At 41.1% G+C, this 25,299-nt stretch overlaps 1 protein-coding gene across 4 annotated transcripts in view; it reads right to left on the bottom strand.

Moving 5' to 3' along the window:
* lrmda (leucine rich melanocyte differentiation associated) overlaps positions 1-25,299 on the bottom strand; it is a 932,585-nt gene that overhangs the window by 880,276 nt on the left and 27,010 nt on the right. For 3 of the 4 annotated variants that reach the window (XR_015074203.1, XM_085970486.1, XM_085970488.1), the window contains exon 2: positions 16,757-16,857. Coding sequence is in view for 2 of the 4 variants with exons in the window: in XM_085970486.1 (XP_085826612.1) it covers positions 16,757-16,857 (101 nt within the window). In the remaining 2 variants the exon portion in view is untranslated. Of the gene's footprint in view, positions 1-16,756; positions 16,858-25,299 lie in introns of those variants that run through there. The other variant, XM_085970487.1, reaches the window with a different exon arrangement.

Below are 25,299 nucleotides of genomic sequence, written 5' to 3'. Positions count from 1 at the left end.
AAAGTGGCGGAGGGCGTCCAAAGAGTCGCGGATGTAGGTGGGAAGAGACTGGACAACGGGAGAAAAGATAGAGTTGAGATAGGAAGAGATAAGTTCCGTGGGGCAAGAACAGGCTGAAACAATGGGTCTACCAGGGCAGTCCTGTTTGTGGGTCTTGGGAAGGAGGTAGAAGCGGGCTGTGCGGGGTTGGGGAACTATGAGGTTGGTGGCCGCGGGGGGAAAGATCTCCAGAGGAGATGAGGTCAGTGACAGTCTTGGAAATGGTAGTTTGATGTTTGGTAGTGGGGTCATGGTCCAGGTGGAGGTAGGAGGTGGTGTCGGAGAGTTGGCGTGTTTGGTTTGCTTTTTTTATGGCCTTGCTAACCTGTGGTGCAACTTTTAGTGATTTGTGTATTTGTACTCCGAGATCCCTTTGTTCCTCTACCCCACCTAGACTCGCACCCTCCAAGGTGATAAGTGACCTTCCTACCAAAATGTAATACCTCACATTTATATCGTATTTACAGCACAGAAACAGGCCATTTGGCCCAACAGGTACATGCCGGTGTTTATGCTCCACATGAGCCTTACCCCTCCCTCTTCATCTAATCCCATCAGCATAACCTTCTATTTCTTTCTCCCTCCTGTGTTTATCTAGCTTCCTCTTAAATGCACCTATGCAAGTTGGCTAAACTGTGCCTTGTGGTAGCAAGCTTCACATTCTAACCACTCTCTGGGTAAAGAAATTTCTCCTGAATTCCCTATTGGACTTATTAGTGACTACCTTATATTTATGGACCCTAGTTCTGTTCTCCCCTGCAAGTGGAAGCATCTTTTTGTGGGGGAGAGTTCAAAATTTCTACCAGGTGAACATTAGACAACCCTTGGCACTATTCAAAGAAGAATTAGGAATTCCTCTGGGGTCCGAGTCAAAGAGGACGATATTCTCCTGGTATCCTCTTCAATATTCCTTCCTCAGCTAACACCATATATACAGATTAATTGCAGTTCATCCAATTGCTGTCTGCGTTATGCACAAACTGACTGTTGTGTTCGCCTAGATAACAACAGTCCATTCACTTCAGAACAATTCATTTTATGCGAAGCACTGAGATATTTCTGAGAATAAGGCACTATGTAAATGTAAGACTTTCTTTTGAACACACAGTATATAACAGTTGATATCCTGGGGCATTGCTCATAGATCAAAAAGTGTGTCTCTCTCTTCCTGTACCTATATCTGTCTTCTACTCTAATTCTTTCAGTCTCCCTCTCTGTCTTTCAGTTTATGTGGTACTTATTCTGCCATTTTCTTTCTGGCCCTATATCCAAATCCATCAAAACGGGGCAAAAAATCAAATGTTTTGGATTTGGGATTTATCCCTAGTTTTCAGGCAACAAGAAATATCAGTGCAGTGCATTTATCTGTGTTGAACTACATTTGCCAATTATTTGCCCATTCTGCAAGTTTATGAATGTCCTCCTGTAATTTGTTGCAGTCCTTCTCAGTATTGACTATCCCCCCAATTTGGTATCATCCGCAAATTTAGAAATTGTGTTTTTGATTCCAAAGTCTAAATCATTAATATAAATTGTGAACAGCAGTGGTCCCAGCACTGATCGTTGTGGAACACCACTACCCACCTTCTGCCACTGTGAATAGCTACCCTTTACCCCTACTCTCTGCTTTCTGTCCTGAAGCCAGCTAGCAATCCATTCTGCTACTTGTCCCTTGACTGCATTCTCTGACCTTATTCATTAGTCTATTATGGGGTACTTTATCGAAGGCCTTTTGAAAATCTAGATAAATTACATCTACTACATTACTATTGTCTATTCTCTCTGTTACCTCTTCAAAAAAATTCAATAAGGTTGGTCAAGCAAGATTTGCGCTTTTGAAATCCATGCTGACTATTCATTATTATACTTTTCGTTTCTAGATGTTCTTCTCTTCTCTCTTAGTAGGGATTCCATTATTTTTCCTACCACCGATGTTAAGCTGACTGATCTATGATTCCCTGGACATGTTCTATCCCCCTTCTTAAATATAGGTATTACGTTAGCTGTCCACCAGTCCTCTGGCACTACACCTTTTTCGAACAGATTATTAAATATGTGTAGTAATGCCTCCGCTATCTCGTCCCTAGATTCTTTTAAAGTGCGTGGATGCAATCCATTCAGACCAGGGGTTTTTCCTCTTTGAGTTTAATTAGTTCCCCTTTAAAAAAAATTTTTTAATGCACTTATCTCATTACTCATCTCATCATCCAATGTCATGTCCACCTGTTCTATCTCCCTGGCAAATACTGAAGCAAAATAACGATTTAATATTTCTGCCATCTCCCTATCATTACCTGTGGTATTGTCCTGTCTATCCCTTAATGGCCCTATTCCCATCCCAACCTTCATTTTTTTATTGATGTGCCTGTAAAATATTTTACTATTTTGTTTTATGTTCCTTGATAATTTAATAATCATAGTTCCTCTTTACCTTCCTAATTGTTATTTTGACTTCTCTCCTAATCCTTTCGTATTCTCTCTTATCATGCTCTCCTCTGCTGACCATGTACTTAATGTATGCCTCTTTCCTTACCCTCAATTGTTCCTTTATGTCTTTATTCATCCATGGAGTCTCATTAGCGTTTAGTTTGTTCTTTCCTTTTAGTGGAATATATTGTTCCTGTACTCTGTTGAACACTGTTTTAAATGTTTCCCATTGCTGTTCTACATCATTGTTTGCCAATATTGTTGCCCATTTTATCTTCCTAAGTTCTATTCTCAGCCCCTCAAAATCAGCTTTTCTCCAATCTATTAACCTGTTTTTTGTCATACTTATGCCCTTATCATCTTAAAGCTTATTACTGTATATTATGGTCACTATTGTCTATATATTCCCCTACTTTTACTTCTCTTATCTGCTCTGGCTCATTCCCCATAACTAGATCCAATAGTGAATTCTCCCTTGTTAGGCTTTTTACATATTGGGTTAGAAAGGGATCCTGTAGACATTGTAGGAACTCCATTCCCTTATCTCCTTTACCTACCTCTTCTGTCCAATTAATATCAGGGTAGTTGAAATCCCCTATGATTATTATTCTATGTTTTTTGCTCATTTCTCTAATTTGTCTGAATATTTCTTCCTCCACCTCCCTTCCACTATTAGGTGGTCTGTAGACTACGCCTATTAGTGTAATTGATCCTTTATTATCTTTTATCTCTATCCATATGGATTCTATTTTTGTCTTGCTGATATCAATATCCCTTTTTCTACTGCCATTATGTTATCCCTAATAAGTAGAGCTACTCCACTTCCCCCTTTTCCCTCTTTACCTTTTCTAAATATTTTATACCCTGCAATGTTTAATTCCCAGTCCTGATTTTTCTGTAGCCATGTCTCAGTAATCCCTACTATGACTGGTTCCTCACAACGCATGATTGCCTCCAGTTCCCGTTTTATTACGAACACTATGTGCATTGCTATACAGACAGTTTAACTCATTTTTAATAGGATTTCCTCTCACTATGTTTAACTATCTTTTTAGATTCCTGTTCTATAACTCAATGTCCTCCCTTACTTTATTCTTTCCTATGCTCACTTTTCCCGTTTTGTTTATATTTAGGCTGCTTACATTTTTTGTAGATCCCTCCCCCCTTCTTACCAGTTTAAAGCCTCTGCCACCTCCATATTTACCCTTTCCACTAGGACAAGGGTCCCATCCCGGTTCAGGTGGAGTCCGTCCCATCGGTACAGCTCCTTCCTGTCCCAGAACTGGTGCCAGTATCCATGAAAAGGAATCCCTATTTCCCACACCAGCCCTTTAACCACATGTTAATTCTCCTGATCTGTCTGCTTCTATGCCAATTTGCACGTGGCTTGGGCAATAATCCTGAGATTATTACCCTCGAGGTCCTGCTTTTTAATTTAGAGCCTGAGCCTCTTTCAGCAGGATCTCCTCCCTGTTCCTAACTATGTCATTTGCTCCTACATGAACCATGACAACTGGATTTACCCACTCCCTTTCCAAGTTCCTCTCCAGCTGCCGTGAGATAACCCTTACCCTGGCACCGGGTAGGCAATACACCCTTCAGGATTCCCATTCTTGGCTGCAGAGGACGCTATCTATCCCCCTAATTATAGAGTCCCCTATTACTACCACACTTCTATTCTGCTCTTCCCCATCCCCACCCCACGACAGCCTTCTGAGCCACGGTGCCTTGGTCTACATTGTGGTTGTCCTCCCTGCAGTGTTGCTCCTTGTCCTCACAGGTAGTGAGTACTTCGTACCTGTTGGACAGGACCAGCGTCTGCGGGACCTCCTTCTCAAGCTCTCCTAAATCACCGTTACCCGTTTCTCGAACAGTCATACCCTCCCATTCCTGAACCTGTGCTTTCCTCTGGGGTGTGACTGTATTCTGGATAAAACTGTCCAGAAATTCCTCCCCCTCCCTTATGTGTCGGAGTGTCTCCAACTCGCACTCCAGCTCAATGACTCTGAGCTGGAGAGATTAGAGATGGAGACATCTCCTGCAGACGTGTTTGCTCGGGACAGTCTCGCCGTCCACAAACTCCCACATACTGCAGTCCAGACACACAACCTGCCCTGCCATATCTTAGACTAGCCTTATTTTATTTATTTAATTAGTTAGTCTTTATTCAACGATTATTTATAGTTATATTAAATAGTTTAATTAGTTAAGCTATAAATTTAATACAGTATGTTATAGTTTCCCACTCCTTGTTTAAACCACTGTCCTAGGAAAAAAACCTTAATACAGTACGCACCAACCAATCACCTACCTGCTGTCCTGTGACATCACTCTTCGTTTTATATTGGAAATAGTCGACGGTTCGGTCGCTGCTGGTGTCTCCATCAGGTTGGCATGGTTCCCCCCTGCTGTTTTATGCTCCGCCACCGCTGGCGTCTCCAATCAGGTTCAACACATACTGGAGAAGATGCTCAGGCCACACTAAGCATTGCACAACTTTCATCAATATGAATAAAAAGCAACAAATTGCAAGATGGTCTACAACTTAATCATTTCTACTTTTCCCAGAAATGACCCATCAGTAAGCATTAAGTGAAATTACCACATTTTAGATGAAATTATTTTTGCCAAAACACAAATTGCATGAAAGCACTAATGTTTCAATTTGGAGGGAGAGGTTTGTACCGTAGCTATTTTATGGAGGGAAGGGCCATCACTTTGGCATTACATGATTTACTAATGTTAAAGTTCCAGGATACAGAATACAAGAAGATAGACTCAAGCGACGGGTTGTCAATATAACCTAGTTCTTCTTCTGCTCCCACCCCACATACACATACAGACTAATCTGGAACAAAATCCAAAAATGTATAATTTGTCAGGTTACAGATATAGCAGCAGCTTATACTCCAGTTAAAAAAAATTGGAACATTTCAACTTTCTTTCAAAAGAGATGTATTTAATACAGCTGTTTACACTTGGGAGTTTAGAATTTCACTTTACCAAATATAGATTATTCTTCATGTAGCCTTACGCTTCAAACAGACACTGGATTAGGGAAACTGCCCAAGACCATAATTGTCATCTAATTCTCAACGGCTTTAAATTGGATAACAAACATGACAGTAAAATAAAAGTTAAAATGTAGATGTGATAGTTCTTTAATGGATTAATAATTTCTGCTTAACTTGAAAAAAATCCATTTTCTTCCCCTTTTAGAAAGCTTTACAGAATGTGAATTAAATTTGAATTGTGCATTTTTCTTCCCTACAAAATTATATAATTTTAAAATGAGCATGGGGAATGAGGAGAACAGAAATTATTCAATATCTGTTTTCAGTTTAGATGTGATTCTATTGCAATCTCTATTTGGACTGTACAAAAAGATATGTTTCACTGTTAAAAATCTGAAGCCTAATTCTCAGTGAAAATACAGTCTTTACTACAATGATGATTTTGGCTACCCATTCTGTCAAATGCATAAATGAGGCTTGAAATTCATGACTAACTGTGGTGGTGATGTGCTACAGCTGACCTAAAAAGTGAACAGAAGAAGTGTGTCAAATTCAGCAAAATGCCCATTTTAACAAATATTTTGAAAATTGAGCTCACTATATAGAATAGTTATAATTATTATGCCAATGTTGTAACAAATCCAAACAAAGCCCAATAGATAAAAGAACCATAATGGCCCAGAAATTCAGGTCGGAGGCTTCCCGTGGGTGCAAGCCTCCGACCTACACTTACCTAGCGCGCCAGCCGTTGTGCTGTGGGCCCGCGTGGGATTCCAATCCTGGGCCTCCTCCAACTACCGGCGCACAGTGCTTGCGTATCCCAGGGGCGCAGTTAGTTCGAAGCGTCCCCTGGGATCACATGGGCCATGGAGAGCCAATGGTAGCAGGGAATCTGTATTCATAGATTTGACAGGAAGAGCTGTCAAATCTATAAATACAATTCAGCCCCAAAACATCACTAAAACTTGAAATAATTTTTTTTTTTTTTTTTTAAATCACATTTTTAAAATAACTAAATTACATAAAATAACTATTTTAAACAATAATTTAAATTTTTGAAAAAATTAATTACAGTTTCTAACGGGGCTAAAAATAAACTTACCTTTCTTTAAAGTATTTAAAAATAATAAACCTGTGGAAAAAATGTTTTAATTTAGCTTAATTCACCACTTATCTTGTTAAAAGCAGGCCTTGCAACTGCTTTTTACAAGGGTAGCTCCTAGAGACTTACCCTCCCAGAGAAAGCTGCAAAAAAAAAACGGAAGTTCCAGGCGTACGCGCTGCCTCTCCGGCGCACGTGTTCGACCCGTGAACCCCTTCCATTAAGGGAACGGAAGTTCCGGTTTCCCGCGCATGTGCAGTGCATGCATGAAACCGGCACTTTCGTTGGGCCTACGCGTGAGGACCCAGCGCGTACTCACCCGTGGGGACCCGAATTTCTGGCCCATTTAATAAAGTTGTATTGTTATTTCATGATTTCAGCAAAATTATGAATAGTTCTTCAACTAAAAATTGGTGTTGTGGCAAATGATACAGGTAGACTATCCTTTAACTGCACTTCCGAAAACTGAAAATCGAAAGTTTTTTCGTGGAGCGTAAGTCGTGCGCACGACATGACCCAAGTGGTGCCAAACATGACAGGAGTGGTCCGGGAGCTCCGCCTTTCCCTGTGAGCAGGGCAGAGGGTCACAGAGTTACAGAGTTCCCTCCTGGGTAGGAGATTGCAGGCCGAGCCGGGCAGTGTGAAGGCGGTACCGGGAGAGTGAAGCCAACAATACAGCAGCCCGTCCGATAGTCTTTTCTCCCCCCCGCCCCCGCCCCCCCCCGCCGACCTGATTTGCGGGCCAGCTTAGTGTAGGAGTCAGCCGATATCCGGCTTTCCCACAACTGGCGGCGGCAGTCGAGCCCCAGACCCCCGCCAAGTCAAGGAATTCAGATACGGAGCAGGGGGAGCCAGAAACCTCGATCCAACGGCAGAAATCAGCAGCCGTTTTGTTAGGTTTTTTTTCTTCCCCTAGCATTTTTCTTCTTCCCCTAGCATTTTTTTTTTTTAAAACAGTCAGGCTGTGGAAAGAGTCTCTGTAGCTTAGCAACAGCTTCAGAGACGCTTCCAAGGCAGGGCCCGAGTGTTTACAAGCTGTTGCTAAGCAACAGTGTTTGTTGTCAGATACGGAGATGAAAACCTTCTGAAATCCGAAAAATTCCGAAAACCGAAACACAGCTAGTCCCAAGGTTTTCGGATAAAGGATAGTCTACCTGTATTAGCAATTTCAGTCAAACTATTCAGGTGCAGCCCTCCTGCTCTATGACATGCTAAACAATTTTCTCTGCAGCAAGAGCTTGACCTTCCTTCTGACAGATCACACAAACGTTAGACTTGAGGGCAACAACTGGCACAAATCTGCTGTGTCGCTCTGCTCCAAACCTAACACCGATCAGAGTATGACATAAAAGCCTGAATAACTGAAGTTTCCACAGCTCTGTCCACCATCTGCCTATTGCAAACCCGGAGCTAACAAGCTAATTTCCTGGTTGTTCATTTTGCCCAAGAGAGCACTACTCTATCTACACTGCCTTCACTATTTAATAAAGGTGTTTTACATAATCTCAGACTATTGGTGTATACTTTTATAAGTAATTCAAATGATGCCATGCATATAAATATTTCATTTACTAAATTGATTTAAAAATGAACTACCTTTATAAGAGAAGCTAGCAAATGGACTAGTAGCCAATGTCCAACTATTCAGAAGCACATCAGTGTTTTAGTGCAATTAAAACAAATATTTACAAAACTCAGGTTTACTCATGGACTTCATCATCTTAAAATTAACAGGGCCAAAAAAGAGCAGGTACTTAAAAAAATACATGCACAAACCTCATAATATAACCATTGTAAAGCGCTGTTTGAAAAACATAAGCCATCCTAGAACCTTAGATAATTTAATTTGATTTGATTTTTCTTAAACTTTTAATTAATGTTGTAACTCTAACAGACCCCAGTATGCAGCATGGCTTGCGTTGCCATACAAACGGTACCAAGAGAAAGTTATTGCATCTTTCCCAAAAGCTTGTTGATGTACCTTCGGCAAAATGAAAGGCCAGACACGATTTCATGCAATGTTAGTTTCAAACCACTGGTTCATTAAGGATATTAATTCTTTGATAAGTACATATTTTAACATGACACACTAGAGTTATATCTCAGAACAGGGTTTGGCAATTATTAATATGTGACAGAATCAGACCCTAAGTGAATCAATTAAACTACAGCATTCACAATTTTAGCAGAGATAACTGCTTCAGACTACAATTTTCGCACGACAAAGGCGACCATTCAGGCTCCTTTGAAACCTGACAGGTCAAAAAAAAACCACTGCGAAACAAAAGCACCTTATAACCATCATCTTTCCTCTTTACTTGTCAGATCGACTTTACTAGTGTCTCCACTGAAATGGCATCACCGTGCCAACTGCCACAAGGTGATTTTTCATGTCTTGTCAAAAAAATCTTTTTTTCTATTTGCTCCACATTAATGTGTCACATTTATTGATCAAGCCCTTTCTGCAGCCACAGACGGGCACTGTGTTTACGATGGGGAGGCTTTGATGTCCCGATGATAGCAACGGCCAAAATCTGCAAATTAAGTACATGCAATGTAAAATAAAAAGGTTTCTTGTCCAAAACACCTAAATTTGATTTTGCTAATGAATGTGCCACAATAGCAAAAAACTTTATGACCGACAGTTTATGACAATTTGTAATTTTTTTAAAGTCATCTTTTATGCATATTTAAACAGCAGATCCGTTTGACTCCTGCCAATCACACTCCACCTGCCAGATGAGTTCTGCTCTGCAGCCAATAAATTTTGAATGTTTTGCGAGTGCAGTTACAAATGCCTACTTTCTCAATATGTTTATCAGGTACTTATGAAATTCAACAGACTGCCTAAGCACTTTTGAAACTCAGCTTCACTCCACACACGGGAGACATAGACCTTTCTGTCAAGTCCAAATGTTGTGTGACATGAATGGGCCTCACGTCATTTGGTTGGAGTATTCTGGAGTCAGATCAAGGCCTCAAAATAAATAAAATTTTAAATGCAGATCTGGTATGCCGAAATATTTACGGAAAATACATCTCCTGGATACATTTTCAAACAAAATATACAAATAAATTACATACCATATTTGTAAAAATAAAATTACCTTACCAGCACAGAATACATAAACGAAGTAACATGGCTGCACATAGATGTACATACACAAAAAAAACTGAAGCAAGGTATAGCTTAAATTAAGATGAAATCTAAATTGATAAAGTGGGCAATTCTATCACAAAACAAATATTCTTTCATTATAGTTGAGAAAAGCAACCTGCAAAAACTCATAACTTAATGCATGGATGCCTCCACAATACAAAGCAGATGTCTCGATATTAAAATTCTCATCCACATTTTCAAATCCCTCCATGGCCTCGCCCCTCTCTATCTCTAATCTCCTCCAGCCCTACAATCCCCCGAAATCTCTGTGCTCCGCCAATCCTGGCATCTTGAACATCGCCGATTTTAATCGCTCCATCATTGGCAGCTGTGTCTTCAGCTGCCTAGGTCCTAAGCTCTGGACTTCTCTCCCTAAACCCCTCCACCTCTCTCCTCCTTTAAGACACTCCTTAAAACCTATCTCTGAACAAGCTTTTGATCATCTGCTCTAACATCTCCTTATATGGCTTGGTGTCAAATTTTGTTTTGGCAACACTCCCTTGAAGCGCCTTTGGATGTTTTTCTACGTTAAAAAGCGCTAGATAAATGCAAATAGTAGTTGTTATTGTAGTATAGTAAAACACAAAGTTGATTTGTGAAAATCCAGCAGATAGTGCATGTACATGAAAATTAGTATCACAATAATAGTTAACATTGTATGTTATCAAACTAATGAGAAGATTTGGGCTTCATTACACTCTTGAGATTCTTTCACTGACACTGATATTCTCCCTAGTCCACAGCAAGTCATATGGTTAGTCACTTGATGCTTTCCACAGTAAGGTCCATAACAAATCTTATTAACCGCTTGTCCAATAACCAATATATTTCTATAGTTTCTGGCACATCAAATCTAATGGGCCATAATTTGTTGCCAAAATAATGGTGTGGCCAATGGCGCTGGCTGTTATTTATGCACAAATGGTACAGCAACTTCATGCGAGGGGCTGATGCACTGTTAAATTCAAAAATCCAAACCTGCCGGAGTTGCGCCACTCCGCTCCGCCATTAGCTTTCTGAAAACGGCAGCTCGCTGTCTGCCTCACCATTGCAATGCATTGAATGCCATGAATTTGCTGTTTTTGCACAGTAGATATGAACTAAACTCCCCACAAAAATTTTGGGGTTACGTTTAACTGTCCCAGGTTTACCTGATACAGAAGCTCCTTTTCTGCATTAACAATTACATTGTTTAAGTGCAATAACTATGTACAGCAAAGCAAAATTATTTGGTTCATACAGTAATTTGTTAGCATTCAGTATTTAAATGTTATATAGTTTAGCTTTTGGTCAGTGAAAACATATCTGCAGCAATTGCGTGATTGTAGCAAATTAGATACCTGCTCATGTTGAAAGGTAAGTTTATGATGTGGTGATCTAAAGTGGACTGTTGCAAACATAATTTGATTCTACTTTGTGGCATTTAAGCTTTCTTATTTTACAACAAACATCATCTTCAATATTTTGAAAGTAATATGAACATTCAGTTTTCAAAATTTTAGGTGATAGTGGAAATTGGTTTATGATTTGATGTAGTAGTCAGACCCTACCTGTAGTTTGCTGAACTGATTAAATGGAGCCGTAGGTAGTAGTATTCTTCACTCATCTCAAAATCGTTGTCCAATTTTGAACGAAGGCATTAAAAGTAGTCAGATATGTTATTGCACAGAAAGATAGTATCTCAAAAAGAACAGCAATTTTATCAAACAATGCAAAACCAACTTAAACTTGAGAGTATGGAACATATTATACATGGAACAGAATAGTGTGCAGAAGGTGTAATGCAACTGGTGAGCTTATAAGAGATCATCTACAACAAACATGATGCTCGGGTTGTTTACAGAAAGGTAAAGAGAGCAGTTACATACTTGAAGCCTCGAGAGCGCTGCTACAAGGTTGGATTATGATATTTTGTACGTTGAGGCTCAGTGTATCATTAGCAAGATGAAATGGGATAAGTAGCTTGTGTTCATCCAAAAAGGTTCACCTGAATTCGCATTACCCCCTCAACTCAGATTTCTCTGCACTCAACCTCACCTTCCACACTCACCCACACCTGAATTTTACTATCACACAAGGCCTTACTATCTTTGGTATTTCCACTATTGATCTCCTCACTTCCTTGTTTCCCTCAACACTAGTTCTCTCTGCCTTCCTTCAGCTTCTTTATTATCTTCTTCTCCTGAAAAAAAACTACCCTCACTTCTCATAAAACACCCTCTCAAACTCCCAAATTCCTCTTCTCTAACCATATTGGTGCTACCATTGACATGAATAACAGGTCCCTTTGCCTCTGCCATAGTCATCCCCAACAAGTCTCTCTCAGTCTGCAGACCCAGTAATCAGACATCTAAAGCAGGCAGGTCTGCAGTACCCAAGATACTGTTGATTGGCCAGTTAACCTAACTCATTAATGGCACCTGGAGGGGTTGGCCCATCACTGGAGGCTGAGATTCCTCCGACTCTGTTCCAGATAACCATACAAGCCAATGCTTTAAGAGATAGGGCGGTCCTAGCTGAAGAAGCAGCAAGGTTACCAGAGCTCCAGCTAAATTCCAGCAGTAGCTTCATATACTCACAGGTCCCCAGGGCTTGACTGTTGCCAAATTTCACCCACATTCTCAGAGCTTAATTAAGTGGGTGTGTTGCTACAGGTAGATAGTGTGCACTCCATATCATGCAAATGGAAACTTAACTTTTATGGATTTCTCAGCTGGGTTTGGAGAGTCTTAAACATGATGAATCTCTTGGAAGGTCAGACATCTGACTGACCAAAACAATAACTATGAAGTATCAATTATTGTATAAATTACTTTAGAATCTGCTGAGGATTCACTTACATTTAATAGATGCAGTTATGATAACTGAATTTGGTATGAAACTCAAAAGGTACGTGACTCTGCAGTGTTGAGTTAATTGCTGCAATGTTGTAACTGTGAAATTCATGTTTCATAGAATTTTCTGCACTGCATTTGTTTTAATAGTACATGCTTGCTGAATTCAGAACATATTGTAATTTTCCCGAGGAAACCTCGACTTTTCACACTGATGTGATACAATGGTATAGTGGAGCCAAAGGTTCAAAAGGTGTTAGCCCCTAATGTATGTAAACAAATAAGACTGCATCACGTGACAGGTTTATCCTTGCATAGTGCTTTTTTGCTGTAATGGCTCTGGGGTTTTCACTGCTGCAATTTTTTTTGTTGAAAAATACAATCCAAACCATTTACAATATCATTAATACAGTCTACAGGAAAAGGATGAAGGGTAGCCCTGCTAATAACGGATGGGATAAAGACAGTAGAGAGAAAAGATCTTCGCTTGGAAAATCAAGATGGAGAATCAGTTTGAGTGGAACAAAAACAAAAAAAGGGGCAGAAAACACTGGTGCGAGTAGTTTATAGGCCCCCTAACATTAGCTGTAGTGTCAGGCCGAGTATAAAATCAGGAAATTGGAGGTGCATGTAACAAGGGTAATACAGTAATCATGGGGGAATTTAATCTTTATATAGACTGGGCAAACCAAATTTGAGGTAATAGTGTGGAGGACAAGTTCAGGAATGCATTCAAGATAACTTTCTAGATCAGTATGTCAAGGAATCAACTAGAACAGGCTATTTTAGATCTAGTATTGTGCAAAGAGATAGGGTTAATTAATAACCTTGTAGTAAAGGAGCCTCTGGGAGAAGAGTAATATGATAGAATTTTATCTTGAGTTTGAGAGTGATTTAGTTAAATCCGAAACTAGGGTCTTAAATCTGAACAAAGCAAACTACATAGGTATGAGGGGTGAGTTGGCTGAGGTAAATTGGGAAACTACATTAAAAGATATGGTGGTAGATAAGCAATGGCAAACATTTAAAGAATTAATTCATAATTCAGAACAAATATACATTCCTTTAAGGAACAAAAACCCCACGGGAAAAGTGGTCCAACCATGTCTAACAAGAGAAGTTAAAGATAGTATTAGATTAAAGGAAGAGGCTTATGATGTTGCCAAAATGACGAGTAAGCCTGAGGATTGGAAAGATTTCAGAATTCAGCAAAGGAGGACCAAGGAATTGATAATGAGGGGCCTAGATAGAGTGGATAGGAAGGACCTATTTCCCTTAGCAGAAGGGTCAATAACCAGGGGGCATAGATTTAAAGTAATTGGTAGGAGGTTCAGAGGGGATTTGAGGAGAAATGTTTTCGCCCAGAGGGTGATGGGGGTCTGGAACTCACTGCCTGAAAGGGTGGTAGAGGCAGAAACCCTCATCGCATTTAAAAAGTACAGTACTTGGATATGCGCGTGAAGTGCCATAACCTTCAAGGCTACGGACCAAGTGCTGGAAAGTGGTATTAGGGTGCATAGCTCTTTGTCGGCCGGCACGGACAAGATGGGCCGAATAGCCTCCTTCTGTGCTGTAAATTTCTATTGATTCTATGAAAGAAAAAATTGAATGAGAGTAAACTAAGAGACATAAAAACAGATTGTAAAAGCTTCTCTAGGTATATAAACAAGAGATTAGTGCAAGTAAATGTGGGTCCCTTAGAGGCAGAGACAGGAGAAATTATAATGGGAAATAAGGAAATAGCAGAGACATTAAACAAATACTTTGTATCTGTCTTCATGGTAGAAGACACAAAAACATTCTGGAAATAGTGAGAATGAGGAACTTAAAGAAATTAGTATTAGTAAAGAAACAGTATTGGAGAAATTAATGCGATTAAAAGCTGACAAATTCTCTGGATCTGATGGCCTACATCCTAGGGTTTTAAAAGAGGTGACTACAGAGATAGTGGATGCAACAGGAACGTTGACCTGGAGTACTGTGTACAGTTTTGGTCTCCTTACCCAAGGAATGATATCTACTTGCCTTAGAGTGAGTGCAATGTAGGTTTGCAAGGCTGATTCCTGGGATGAGTAGACTGTCCTATGAGGAGAGATTGCATAGACTAGGCCTATATTCTCCAGGGTTTAGAAGAATGAGAGGTGATCTCATTGAAACATATAAAATTCTTAAGGGGTTTGACAGGGTAGATGCTGGGAGGATGTTTCCCCTGGCTGAGGAGTTTAGAAGGAGGGGTCACAGTCTCAGAATAAGGGGTCGGCCATTTAGGACTGAAATTAGGAGACATTTCTTCACTCAAAAGGTTGTGAATCTTTGTAATTCTCTACCCCAGAAAGCTATGGTTGCTCAGTCATTGAGTATATTCAAGACAGAGATCAATAGATTTTTGGATACTAAGGGAATCGAATATGGGAATAGTGCAGGAAGGTGGAGTTGAGGTAGGAGCGCAACCATGATCTTATTGAATGGCGGAGCAGGCTCAAAGGGCCGAATGGTCTACTCCTGCTCCTATTTCTTACGTTCTTATGTTCTATTGAACTACATAACACAGTTGCCGAAGGATATGGTACAAGTACCACTGCATTACACAAACAAATATACTTAGCTGCGTTCTCACTGGCAAAATAGTTGATCTTCATTGTACAAGCATTCTTATCAAGTCTGGAAAATTCCTGTAATTTTATTACTTGCTACTGAGAAGAATGTTTGCATGTTCTTCATCTACCTCTGAAAAAGGATCAACTTCCTTTTGACTATGAAATAGGTCATGTCTCACCAGTGACAATGAGTTACCTGTACTCTTCCTCAACTGTGAAAGTCCCATAACTCAAGCACCACAGGCACAAATGACTTATAATGGGTCTTGCACCTGATTGAAAGAACACCTGGAACTCACCATCACATGGAAGCTATTTTGTTTGTTCTATGGGAATGAACAGCTATTGAAATCTTAGTTCAGCTTTCAAATTGTTCCAAAACATAGCATTTTACCCTAGAAATTACTGTTGCCAACAATAGCCAATGAACACAGGAATATGTCATTCCTATGTCTATTTTAAAGGAGTTAATGCCTCCACTAAAATAGTTGGCAATGGGACATTCATCGTTAAGTAGCAACCAAAAAACCTTTACTCATAAATTCGGCAGTGAAAACTTTTGTTCATTCTCTTAAACCAAAAAGTTGATGTTAACAGGAATATCAACTTGTTAATTAATATGTATATGCAAGAACACATATATTAAGGTCAGTGTTCCAATGTGTTCCCAGATAAAAATACGCAATACAGGTATTTCAAACAGCTCTACTATATATACACAAATGCCACAGACAACGGGGGCAATTTTGATGTGTCTCCTTTCATCAGGTGAGCGGAAGAGCCCACCACCTGCCTGATAATGGACCAGCCTCAATTGAATAGAATCGATGAGCTTCCCAAGTAAATGAGCATGGATAGTCAGCTCACCAATTGGTAGGGGCCAGGAAATCCAGTTGCCCATCTGCACAGCCACTGTGGAGGCACAGGAAGAGAATTCAAGCTCTTCCTGTCCCCCCGAAATCCACCATAAATCTGATTTTTAGTCTTGTCTGAGTGACCTTCAGTGATCACTGGTTTGGCTGCATTCGGTTCAGTACAAGTGGGTGGAATGTGTGCAGCACAAGCACCACTCGTTTGGAAATCATAAATGCATTGATGTCCTATGTATGTCATAGGACCCTGATTTAAATATATTAATGAGCACTGGCTCCCTATTTAAAGGCAATCTCAAAACTGCAGCAAGCTTGAAGTCAGCTGTAAGTTATTTATTGCAATTTTCGCCTCACGACTGTTCCATTTTTTGGCAGGAACAGTGCAATAGCGCTGAAAATCATCCCGTGAGTTCCAGTTATAAATGCAATCTAATCAAGTTAGCATTGCAAACACAAATGTTCAAATTACCAAAAGTAGACATTTTGCAAAGATGCACATTATAGTGATTAGACTACAAGAAAATGTCATTGGTCTACAACAAAATTGACATGCATCATATATTCAGTACCAGCTTCATGTGTTGCAAACAGTGGATTATACAAAGCTATGCCATTCAAGGAATAAAGATGCTGAGTGTGGAATTTAGATACTGCTATTTACACCCTTGTAGATATAGTGTGGAGCTCTGCTGCTTGTGGATAGCACCTTACCTTAGTAGATTAAAACTAAGATCTAGACGCTTAGTGAAATGTCCATATTCCCTGCCAAGATAGTCTGGAACACCCTCACAGTCTTGACCAATATAAGAAACCTGCACAAAACACATGATGAGATAAACATTTTTTAAATTGAATAAGTAAGAAACAAGCAAATCACATTAACTTTTTACAAATACAAATTTTCTGCACATCTTATTCCTGAATAGCACTTAAAAAATGATATTTTGAATATACTGTATTATATTCATCCATAATTGTATTGAAATAGTAAAACTTTCAATAATGTGTTAAATGAAAGAATGAGAAATTAAATGAAAGAACACTTTCAACAAGGATCTGCAGTACAGTTCACAAGAAATATTTACGGCACAGCAGTTGGAGAAATTTTATATGTAAGGAGTGCATTTCTTAGTTTTAATCAGAAGATAGAAGTAAAATCTTCTTTTACTACAGGTTGAGCATCCAAAATCCGAAGTCCGGAATGTTCTGGAATCCGCACTCTGGGACGATTGGTGGCAGGGTTTTCCGGAATCTGTAAAGTGTTCCGGAATCCTGACACCCTGTCAAACCGTTTCTGCCAGGCTGCGGCCACGGCACCATGCCGTGGTCTAGTGTGGGCCATCGGATGCTCTGCAGAGCTCACAGCGTCCCTCCCCTTTAACAGAAGGGGAGGGGCGGAGAAACGCGTCAGCGCTACGTGGAGCGGCCCAGGCATTTCCAGACTCGGAACGTGTTTCTGATGTCCGAAGTCCGGAAACGCCTGAGCCCAGGTTGCGATATTTCCGGACTTCAGACATCAGAAACACGTTCCGAAGTCCAGAAAAACACAAAAACCGGCTCGGCCTCGGTCCCGAGGTTGCCGGATTCAGGACGCTCAACCTGTATTAACAGTGGCTTCTGTGCTCATCTCATTTGCAAATTAGTGTCATCATCTAATATGATGGAAGCAGAAATCTACCATGCCTCAAAAGGAAAATTTCTACATTATATTAGTATTATAAAATGACTTTCGATATACTTAATACCGTGATTTAAAAATTGGCTTCTTTTGGCTGTAGTTTTAAAAGAGGTCCTTTTGTACTGGTGTCTGGGGTAGTCAAATACGTGATACTCTTTAGGGGTTGTCTATAGTTTCAAAGAAGGACAAGCTGTCTGGACGAGAGCATGAAAATGTCTACAATCATTCAGGAGGTTTGTTCTAAGGGAATAATTGAATTATTGATCCGTTGAAAGACAATATATGTATTTTTATGTGCAAGCTCCATTAATGGACATTAAGCATGGTACAAAGTAAAAATTTTCCTCTTTGTGCTTAAATCCCTCCATGGCCTCACCCCTCCCTAATCACTGTAATCTCCGGTTAACCCTACATCCACCACCCACCCCCCGAAACTCAATTTCTCTGACTTTAACTATTTTTGTATTCCCCCCCCCCCCCACTTGATCCCACCATTGGTGGCCGTGCCTTCAGTTTCCAGGCGCCACACTCTGGAGAACCCACCGTAAAGCTCCTCCAATACCCATTCCTCCTTTAAGAGCCTCTTAAAAAGCAACCCCTTTGACCAATCTTTTGATCGCCCCTCAATCTTTCCTTCTTGGGTCATGTTTGTTTTTCCTTAAGCCTCTGCCATGTGCCTTGGAATGTTTTGTCTACATTAAGGCACTGTTTAAATGATCCTGTTTCCCTGAAAATCAGGTGTCAAAAACAAACAAAACAATCAAATGGCCAAAATAATAGTGTTCACACCTCAAGTTTAAGAAATGCTTGATATCTTATTTTCCTGACTGCTCCAAGGAATCAGTTTTATCTGACAGAACCTACCTTTAGAATCCCAGAAAACCACATAAGCACTGTTTGCCCAAGACCTTTCGTTCCCTGCTTTGCATTGCCTATTTCTGGTGTAGGCAGCTCCGTCGAATCTTTCTCAACAAACAATTCATCAGAGATTCAGTTCAAAAGTTATTGAAAGGAACTGCTCAAAATTCAGGATTGTTTTATTGTTGAAATAGTTGACTAAGCTTAAACTGCAGTAGTCTTTTATATAAGTGAGATAATTGCACAAAGGCAAATAAATTTGACTGTTAGTTTTAGCCTGACTAATTTGGTCTAATCATGTGATATTTACTGTCTTTTGAAGTTGACAGGAAAATGTAGTGGGTACGTAATCTCCATGCAAAATACAAAGGTAAAAGGGTGATTGTTATTTCTGTAACATGCCATTCAACTTGCAAGGTTGCACTCTTCACTTCACAGAAGACACAGGTCTGCTTATGGAAACTGCCTTTTTGCTGTGAACACAAATTGAGTGTTGGGAGAATGGCTCAAATTTAACACCATGGAATTAAAATTTCTTATTAGGTTTTGTATGAATTTCCTTTTAAAAGGGTGATCTAAGAAAATCTGCCATAACAAAAGAAACCTTAGAGAAAAAAGAAAAATACGTAAATGCTGGAAATCTGGGATAAAACAGAACGTGGTGGTTCACGAACACCTTAAACAGAGAAAAAAAAATACAATATTTTGGGTGGAACCCCTTCAGCAGAATTTTAACCAGCTTAAAAATAAACAAAACCATGCCCCAATTTCACAAATGCAGTTATAGTACAATTGTTTAGCACCCCTACTTCCAACACAATTACATCAATAATTACATTCCTTCAGCGACAGTATTAATTTTCCTAAAATGGGAAATGTAAAAGTATGTGTCTTTACCAGGCTCCCTGACGGCTTTATCGATTAAGGGAGTGAATAGCTGAGCCAAAGAGACCAGAAAGCTCCCAAGTTCAACCTCTAGGCTGTGCTGTGGTTGATCTCAGCTGGAGCAGTAGTAGAATCTCTACAGTTGGCCTCAGTCCCACAGGGGAAAATCTTCCAGGGTTCCTGCTCTTGGTTGTTATCTAATGACCCTGCTGCAAGTGCACACATGTGGATAGTAGGTGAAAACAGGACTTGGCTTGGCTGCGGTGTCACCTGTGGTCAAATAGCCTGCTGACACTATCAAAGCTCACACGTGAATAATGGCCACTTAGACGAGGTACTGGTTTGAAACAAGCGCCTGAGTTCATGTTTTCAGTAGGGGGAAATTGAAGAAAATTACCAAAAAAAAGTTAACTTAAAAAAAAAATGAAGGAATACCATGAGATGCATATGACAAGGCTCGGAATGAACTAAAAAGATGACCAATATGACATTGTATGCAAGTTTCTTCTGTTCACAAATTTAAAAAGCACAATTATTTCAGAATAATAGATATCCATTTATCACATGCAGATAATGAACTACAGTACTAGAAAAATTGTCCCACGTGCATAAAAAGTAATAAAATGTAAAAACAATTCCCCAAAACTTGTATTGCAGGGCACATTACTGTACATGACAACCAATAAAACCATTACTTAAAAAGAATCAAACTACTTGAACCATATTTCCTTAAAAACACAGATCCAACCTACAGCCCTAGGGTCAGATGTAGCCCCAACCCCTGCCAATCTGGCCTTGAAGCCTAGGCAACTCGGGTCTATTTGTGCTTATACTTCTTCTTAGATGGTTTATCTTTCTTGGGCTTGCAGTTTTCTCATTGGCAATTTTTAATGCTGTTTCCACATTAGTGGATACATTCTAAATCAGAACACCAAGAACTGGCAATATCAGCAACTAAGATATATGCCAATTATTGGGAACATGGCGCCTGAGCCTCCAAGGCATACACCTATGCAGCCCACAAAGAGCTTGGATACCTTGGTTGTAAATAATTTCCATATCCTGCAAGACAAAAATGGTTTCTTACAAAAATAAAAAATGTTAAGGATGCAAAGCAATATAGTATGCAACAACAACTTGCATTTATATAGCACCTTTGATGTAGTAAAACATCCTAAGGCACTTCGTAGAAGCCTCCTCAAACAAAATGTGACACCAAGCCACATATAGAGATATTAGGACAGGTGCCCAAGAGGTAGGTATTAAGGTATGTCTTAAAAGGAGAGAGGGGTAGATAGGTTTAGGGAGGGAATTCCAGAGCTTAGGGCTATTATGTCCGTGTATAATTGAGACACGGACTGCAGGAGTTGATTATAACAAGTCTTTACTGAATGGAGACAACCTGGAAACTGAAACTACAGAAGCCTGCTAGGGCCTTTTATACAGGGGTGGTCACTGCCGGTACTGCAGTCTGAGACCAGTTATTTCCTTAAAGGTACATACACAACAATTCCTCCCCTTTTAGATAAACAGTACATAACATTCATTTAACAACTAAATAACAACTAATTACAATTACAATTACGGTTGCTAGATACATTGGTTGAAGTTAAGCAATTATAAGTTCAGTCTTTGAGGAGGCTTCTTGATTCTGTCTGGATAACGCCTCTTTGGGATATCAGGTTCTTCTGGCAAGGTTGAGTCGGGATCAATGTCGTTGTTTGGTTCGTCTGCTTCCAATATCACCGATTCTGCGGTAGATGCAATTGGTACTTCGGTTTCATCGTCAGGTGTATCAGATCATGGTGTGGAGTTGACGTTTTCCAGTGACTAGAATCTGGTCAGCATGGCGTCTTACAATGCTCTCTCCAACGTCCACGGTATACATTAGAGGTCCTTGTCGTGTACAGATCGTTCCTGGCTGCCATTTCTCTGTGCGGTAGTCCCGGGCCAAAACTGGTTGACCTATATTAAAACTCCTGGTCGGCCTTTCATTCATATTCTGAAACTGCCTGTTCTCCACATCTCTCCTGACGTTTGGCTTAACCAAATCCAAGCGGCATCGTAGTCTTCGATTGAAGATACGGTGGCATAGTGGTTAGCACTGTTGCCTCACAGCGCCAGGGACCCGGGTTCGAATCCGGCCTCGGGCGACTGTCTGTGTGGAGTTTGCACATTCTCCCCGTGTTTGCGTGGGTTTCCTCCGGGTGCTCCGGTTTCCTCCCACAGTCCAAAGATGTGCGGGTTAGGTTGATTGGCTATGATAAATTGACCCTTAGTGTTAGGGGGATTAAATACGTGGGGTTACGGGGATAGGGTGGGATATGTGTTGGTGTAGGGGTTACGGGGATTGGGTGGGATATGTGTCGGTGCAGGCTCGATGGGCTGAAATGGCCTCCATCTGCACTGTGGGGTTTCTGTGATTCTGTGATTCTGTGAACATCATGGCTGGAGTTTGGTTGGTAACCGCATGTGTCGCATTCCGGTAGGCAAACAAGAAGTTATCCACCTTGTGTTGTAGGGGTATATCTTCATTACACATTGCCTTGATAGCCTTCTTGAATGTTTGAACAAACCTCTCGGCCAATCCATTAGTGGCTGGATGATATGGGGCGGATGTGTAATGCTTAATACCATTGTTCTTTAAGAACCTCCGGAACTCTTCAGACACAAACTGTGGTCCATTATCAGAGCAAATCTGTTCAGGCAGCCCATTCCTGGCGAATATGGTTCGTAAGACTGTGATAGTTTTTTCTGTGGTGGTTGAGGACATTTTTATTACCTCTGGCCACTTTGAATGTGCATCCACCGCAATTAAAAACATCGAGTCCATAAAGGGACCAGCAAAATCAATGTGCACCCTTTGCCATGGAGATGAGAGCCACTCCCATGGATGTAGAAGAGCTTGTGGTGGGGCGTTTTGGACCTTCTGGCATCCTGTACAGCTCTTGGTCATCTCTTCGATTTCTCTATCGATTCCCGGCCACCACACAAACGCTCTGGCTAAGTTCTTCATTTTTACCCCTCCCAGATGACCCTCATGAAGCACTCTATCCTTCAATTTGGGTAGAATTACTACTCTGGATCCACACATCAAGGTTCCTCTGCACACTGACAGCTGTTCTCTTCTCGGCGAGAATGCTGGCAGCAGTGGTTCGCCATGTGCTGGCCATCCCTTCACCGTTAAATCATAGGCCCAGGAGAGTGTCGGGTCATTTCGTGTTTCCTTTTCTATGTTTGCATTCGTCACAGGGAGACATTCGACTATAGTCGAGTGGAATAACTCCACTGGATCCACTGCCAGTTCTTCTTCCACCGTCGGCAACGGTAGGTGCGACAATCCATCAGCATTCCCATGCTATTTAGTTCCTTTGTACTCGATGTCATATTGGTGAGCCCCTAGGAAAAGGGACCACCTCTGTAGCCGTTGTGCCGTCATTATTGGTACGCCCTTCTGAGGGTTGAAAATGGAGACGAGAGGTTGATGATCAGTTAGTAGAGTAAATTTCTGACCGTGCAGGTAGTGATTGAACTTCTTCACCACCCACACCAGGCTGAGGGCCTCTCTGGCAATCTGGGCGTAGTTACGCTCGGCTGAAGTTAACGAGCGTGACGCAAAAGCTATCGGCCTCTCTGAACCATCAAGGAATTTATGTGACAGTACCGCCCCAATGCCGTAGGGAAGACGCATCACACGCCAGTCTTATCGGTAGTGATGGGTTGTAGTGAGCCAATACTTCTCTTGAAGTGATTAGGTCCTTACTCTTCTGAAAGGCCCGCTTGCATTCATCGCTCCATTTCCATGCTACTCCCGTTCGTAGTAGGGCGTTCAGTGGATGCAGAATTGTGGACAAATTCGGCAAAAACTTATGGTAGTAATTCACCAATCCGAGGAATGACCTCAGTTGCGACACATTTTCAGGCGCTGGAGCCTTAACTACCGCTTCAATTTTGTCAGGGGACGTATGCAACCCCTCTTCATCAATCACGTGGCCACAATACGATATCTGTTTCTTAAAAAACTCGCACTTAGGGCGATTGGCTCGTAGCCCATGTTCACGTAGTCTAGTGAGCACCTGCTCTAGGTCAGCAAGGTGTTCATTGTCATCTTCACCTGTCACTAGGATGTCGTCCAAGTAACACGGAGTCCCCGGAATCCCTTGCAGGACTTGTTCCATCGCTCTTTGCCATATCGCCGGAGCTGATGCTACTCCGAATACCAGTCGATTATATTGGTAAAGACCTTTGTGAGTGTTTATCGTGAGATACTTCCTAGAGGATTCTTCAACCTCCATCTGCAAATATGCTTGTGCTAGGTCAATTTTTGTAAAACGTTTCCCTCCAGATAGTGAGGTGAAGATATCTTCTATCCTTGGAAGAGGATATTGTACTGTGTGAAGGACTGGGTTCACCATCACCTTGAAGTCCCCACAGATGCGAACCTTCCTTGGCTCCTCAGACTTATTGTTTAACGTTTTCTTCATGACAGGAACGATGGGTGTCGCCCACTCGCTCCAGTCTACCTTAGATAACACGCCTGCTTTCTCCAGATTCTCCAGCTCTGCCTCGACGGCTGGGCGAATTGCATATGGTACCGGTCTTGCTTCGACAAACTTGGGAATTGCATTTTCCTCTATTTTTATCGAGGCGGTTACGCCTTTAAGAGTGCCCAGTTCTTGTTGAAATAACTCTTTGGCGTCAGCTAAGATTGTTGACTATCGTCCAGGAGTGACAACATCATCCTTTTTACCAGCCAGCATCAGTGCCTGAATGGAGTGCCAGTCTAAACTTATCTTTCTGATCCATTCACGTCCCAATAACGGTGGTCCACCATCTTGCAGAATGTAGAGATACAATTTCTGTATTTTCTTGCCGTTGTATTCGACAGGCACCCTTATTTTTCCTCTGGGGTATACCTTTTGCCCCGTATACGTCCTCAAGACAATGGATGTCTCTCTCAAGGGTATGTGTGAGAATAGCCGCTCGTAGTCTCATCGATTCATGACGGTTAGAGCTGATCCTGTATCCAATTCCATTTTGACTTGGGACCCTGCTATTGTGAGGGTGACCCAAATGGTTCAGTGACCCTCTTTTGCGATTACGTTGTGAAGTTTGAGACAGCTTAGTCTCTTGTTCCCGGATTCACTATCGCTCATCTGGTCTTTGGAACTACTGTCCGTCATCTTTTGTACTTTCCTGTACGGTTCCTTAGTAGCCTTTTTGTTGTCGTTGGTCTTCTTCCCAGACCTGCAAACTCATGCAATGTATCCCATCTTTCTGCTTTGCCTGCATATTTTGTCCTTGGACCAGCAGTCCTTCTGGTCATGGTTTGTTCTGCCGCAGCGATAACATTTTGCAAATCGCTGTGTCATTTCGTGGGTGCCGTATTCCTGTGGCTTTTGTTGTATTTCCGCAGCTCCCCTTGCTGCTGCTTCGTACGATACTGCCACGCTGAAAGCCTTATCTAGCGTCAGCTCTTTCTCTGAGAGTAACCTCTTCTGGGTTCCTTCACTCAGGAGTCCACAGACAAATTTGTCCCATAAGGTATCTGCCAGTCCTGCTCTGAACTGGCAGTGCTTTGATAGCTTGCATCGTTCCGTAAGGTAATCAGCATTGCTCTCATTTTTATGCTGATTTCTCCTGTGGAATTTAAATCTTTCTGCTATCAGCAGCGGTGTAGGATTTAGGTGTTCCTGTAGGATAGCAACAATTTCGTTAAAACTCTTCGCCTTCGGTTTGGCTGGAGTAATCAGGTCCCGCAATAGGCCGTACGTTCTTGCACCCATTAAATTTAGCAATACCGATGCCTTTTTCTCATCGGCTATTTCGTTTG

This window comes from Somniosus microcephalus, chromosome 29, assembly GCF_052327205.1.
Source record: "Somniosus microcephalus isolate GS21.2 chromosome 29, FLI_Smic_1.0, whole genome shotgun sequence".
Classification (NCBI taxonomy): Eukaryota; Metazoa; Chordata; class Chondrichthyes; order Squaliformes; family Somniosidae; genus Somniosus; species Somniosus microcephalus.
Note: the sequence above shows the minus strand (reverse complement) of the source record. Positions and strands in the feature narration are given on the sequence as shown.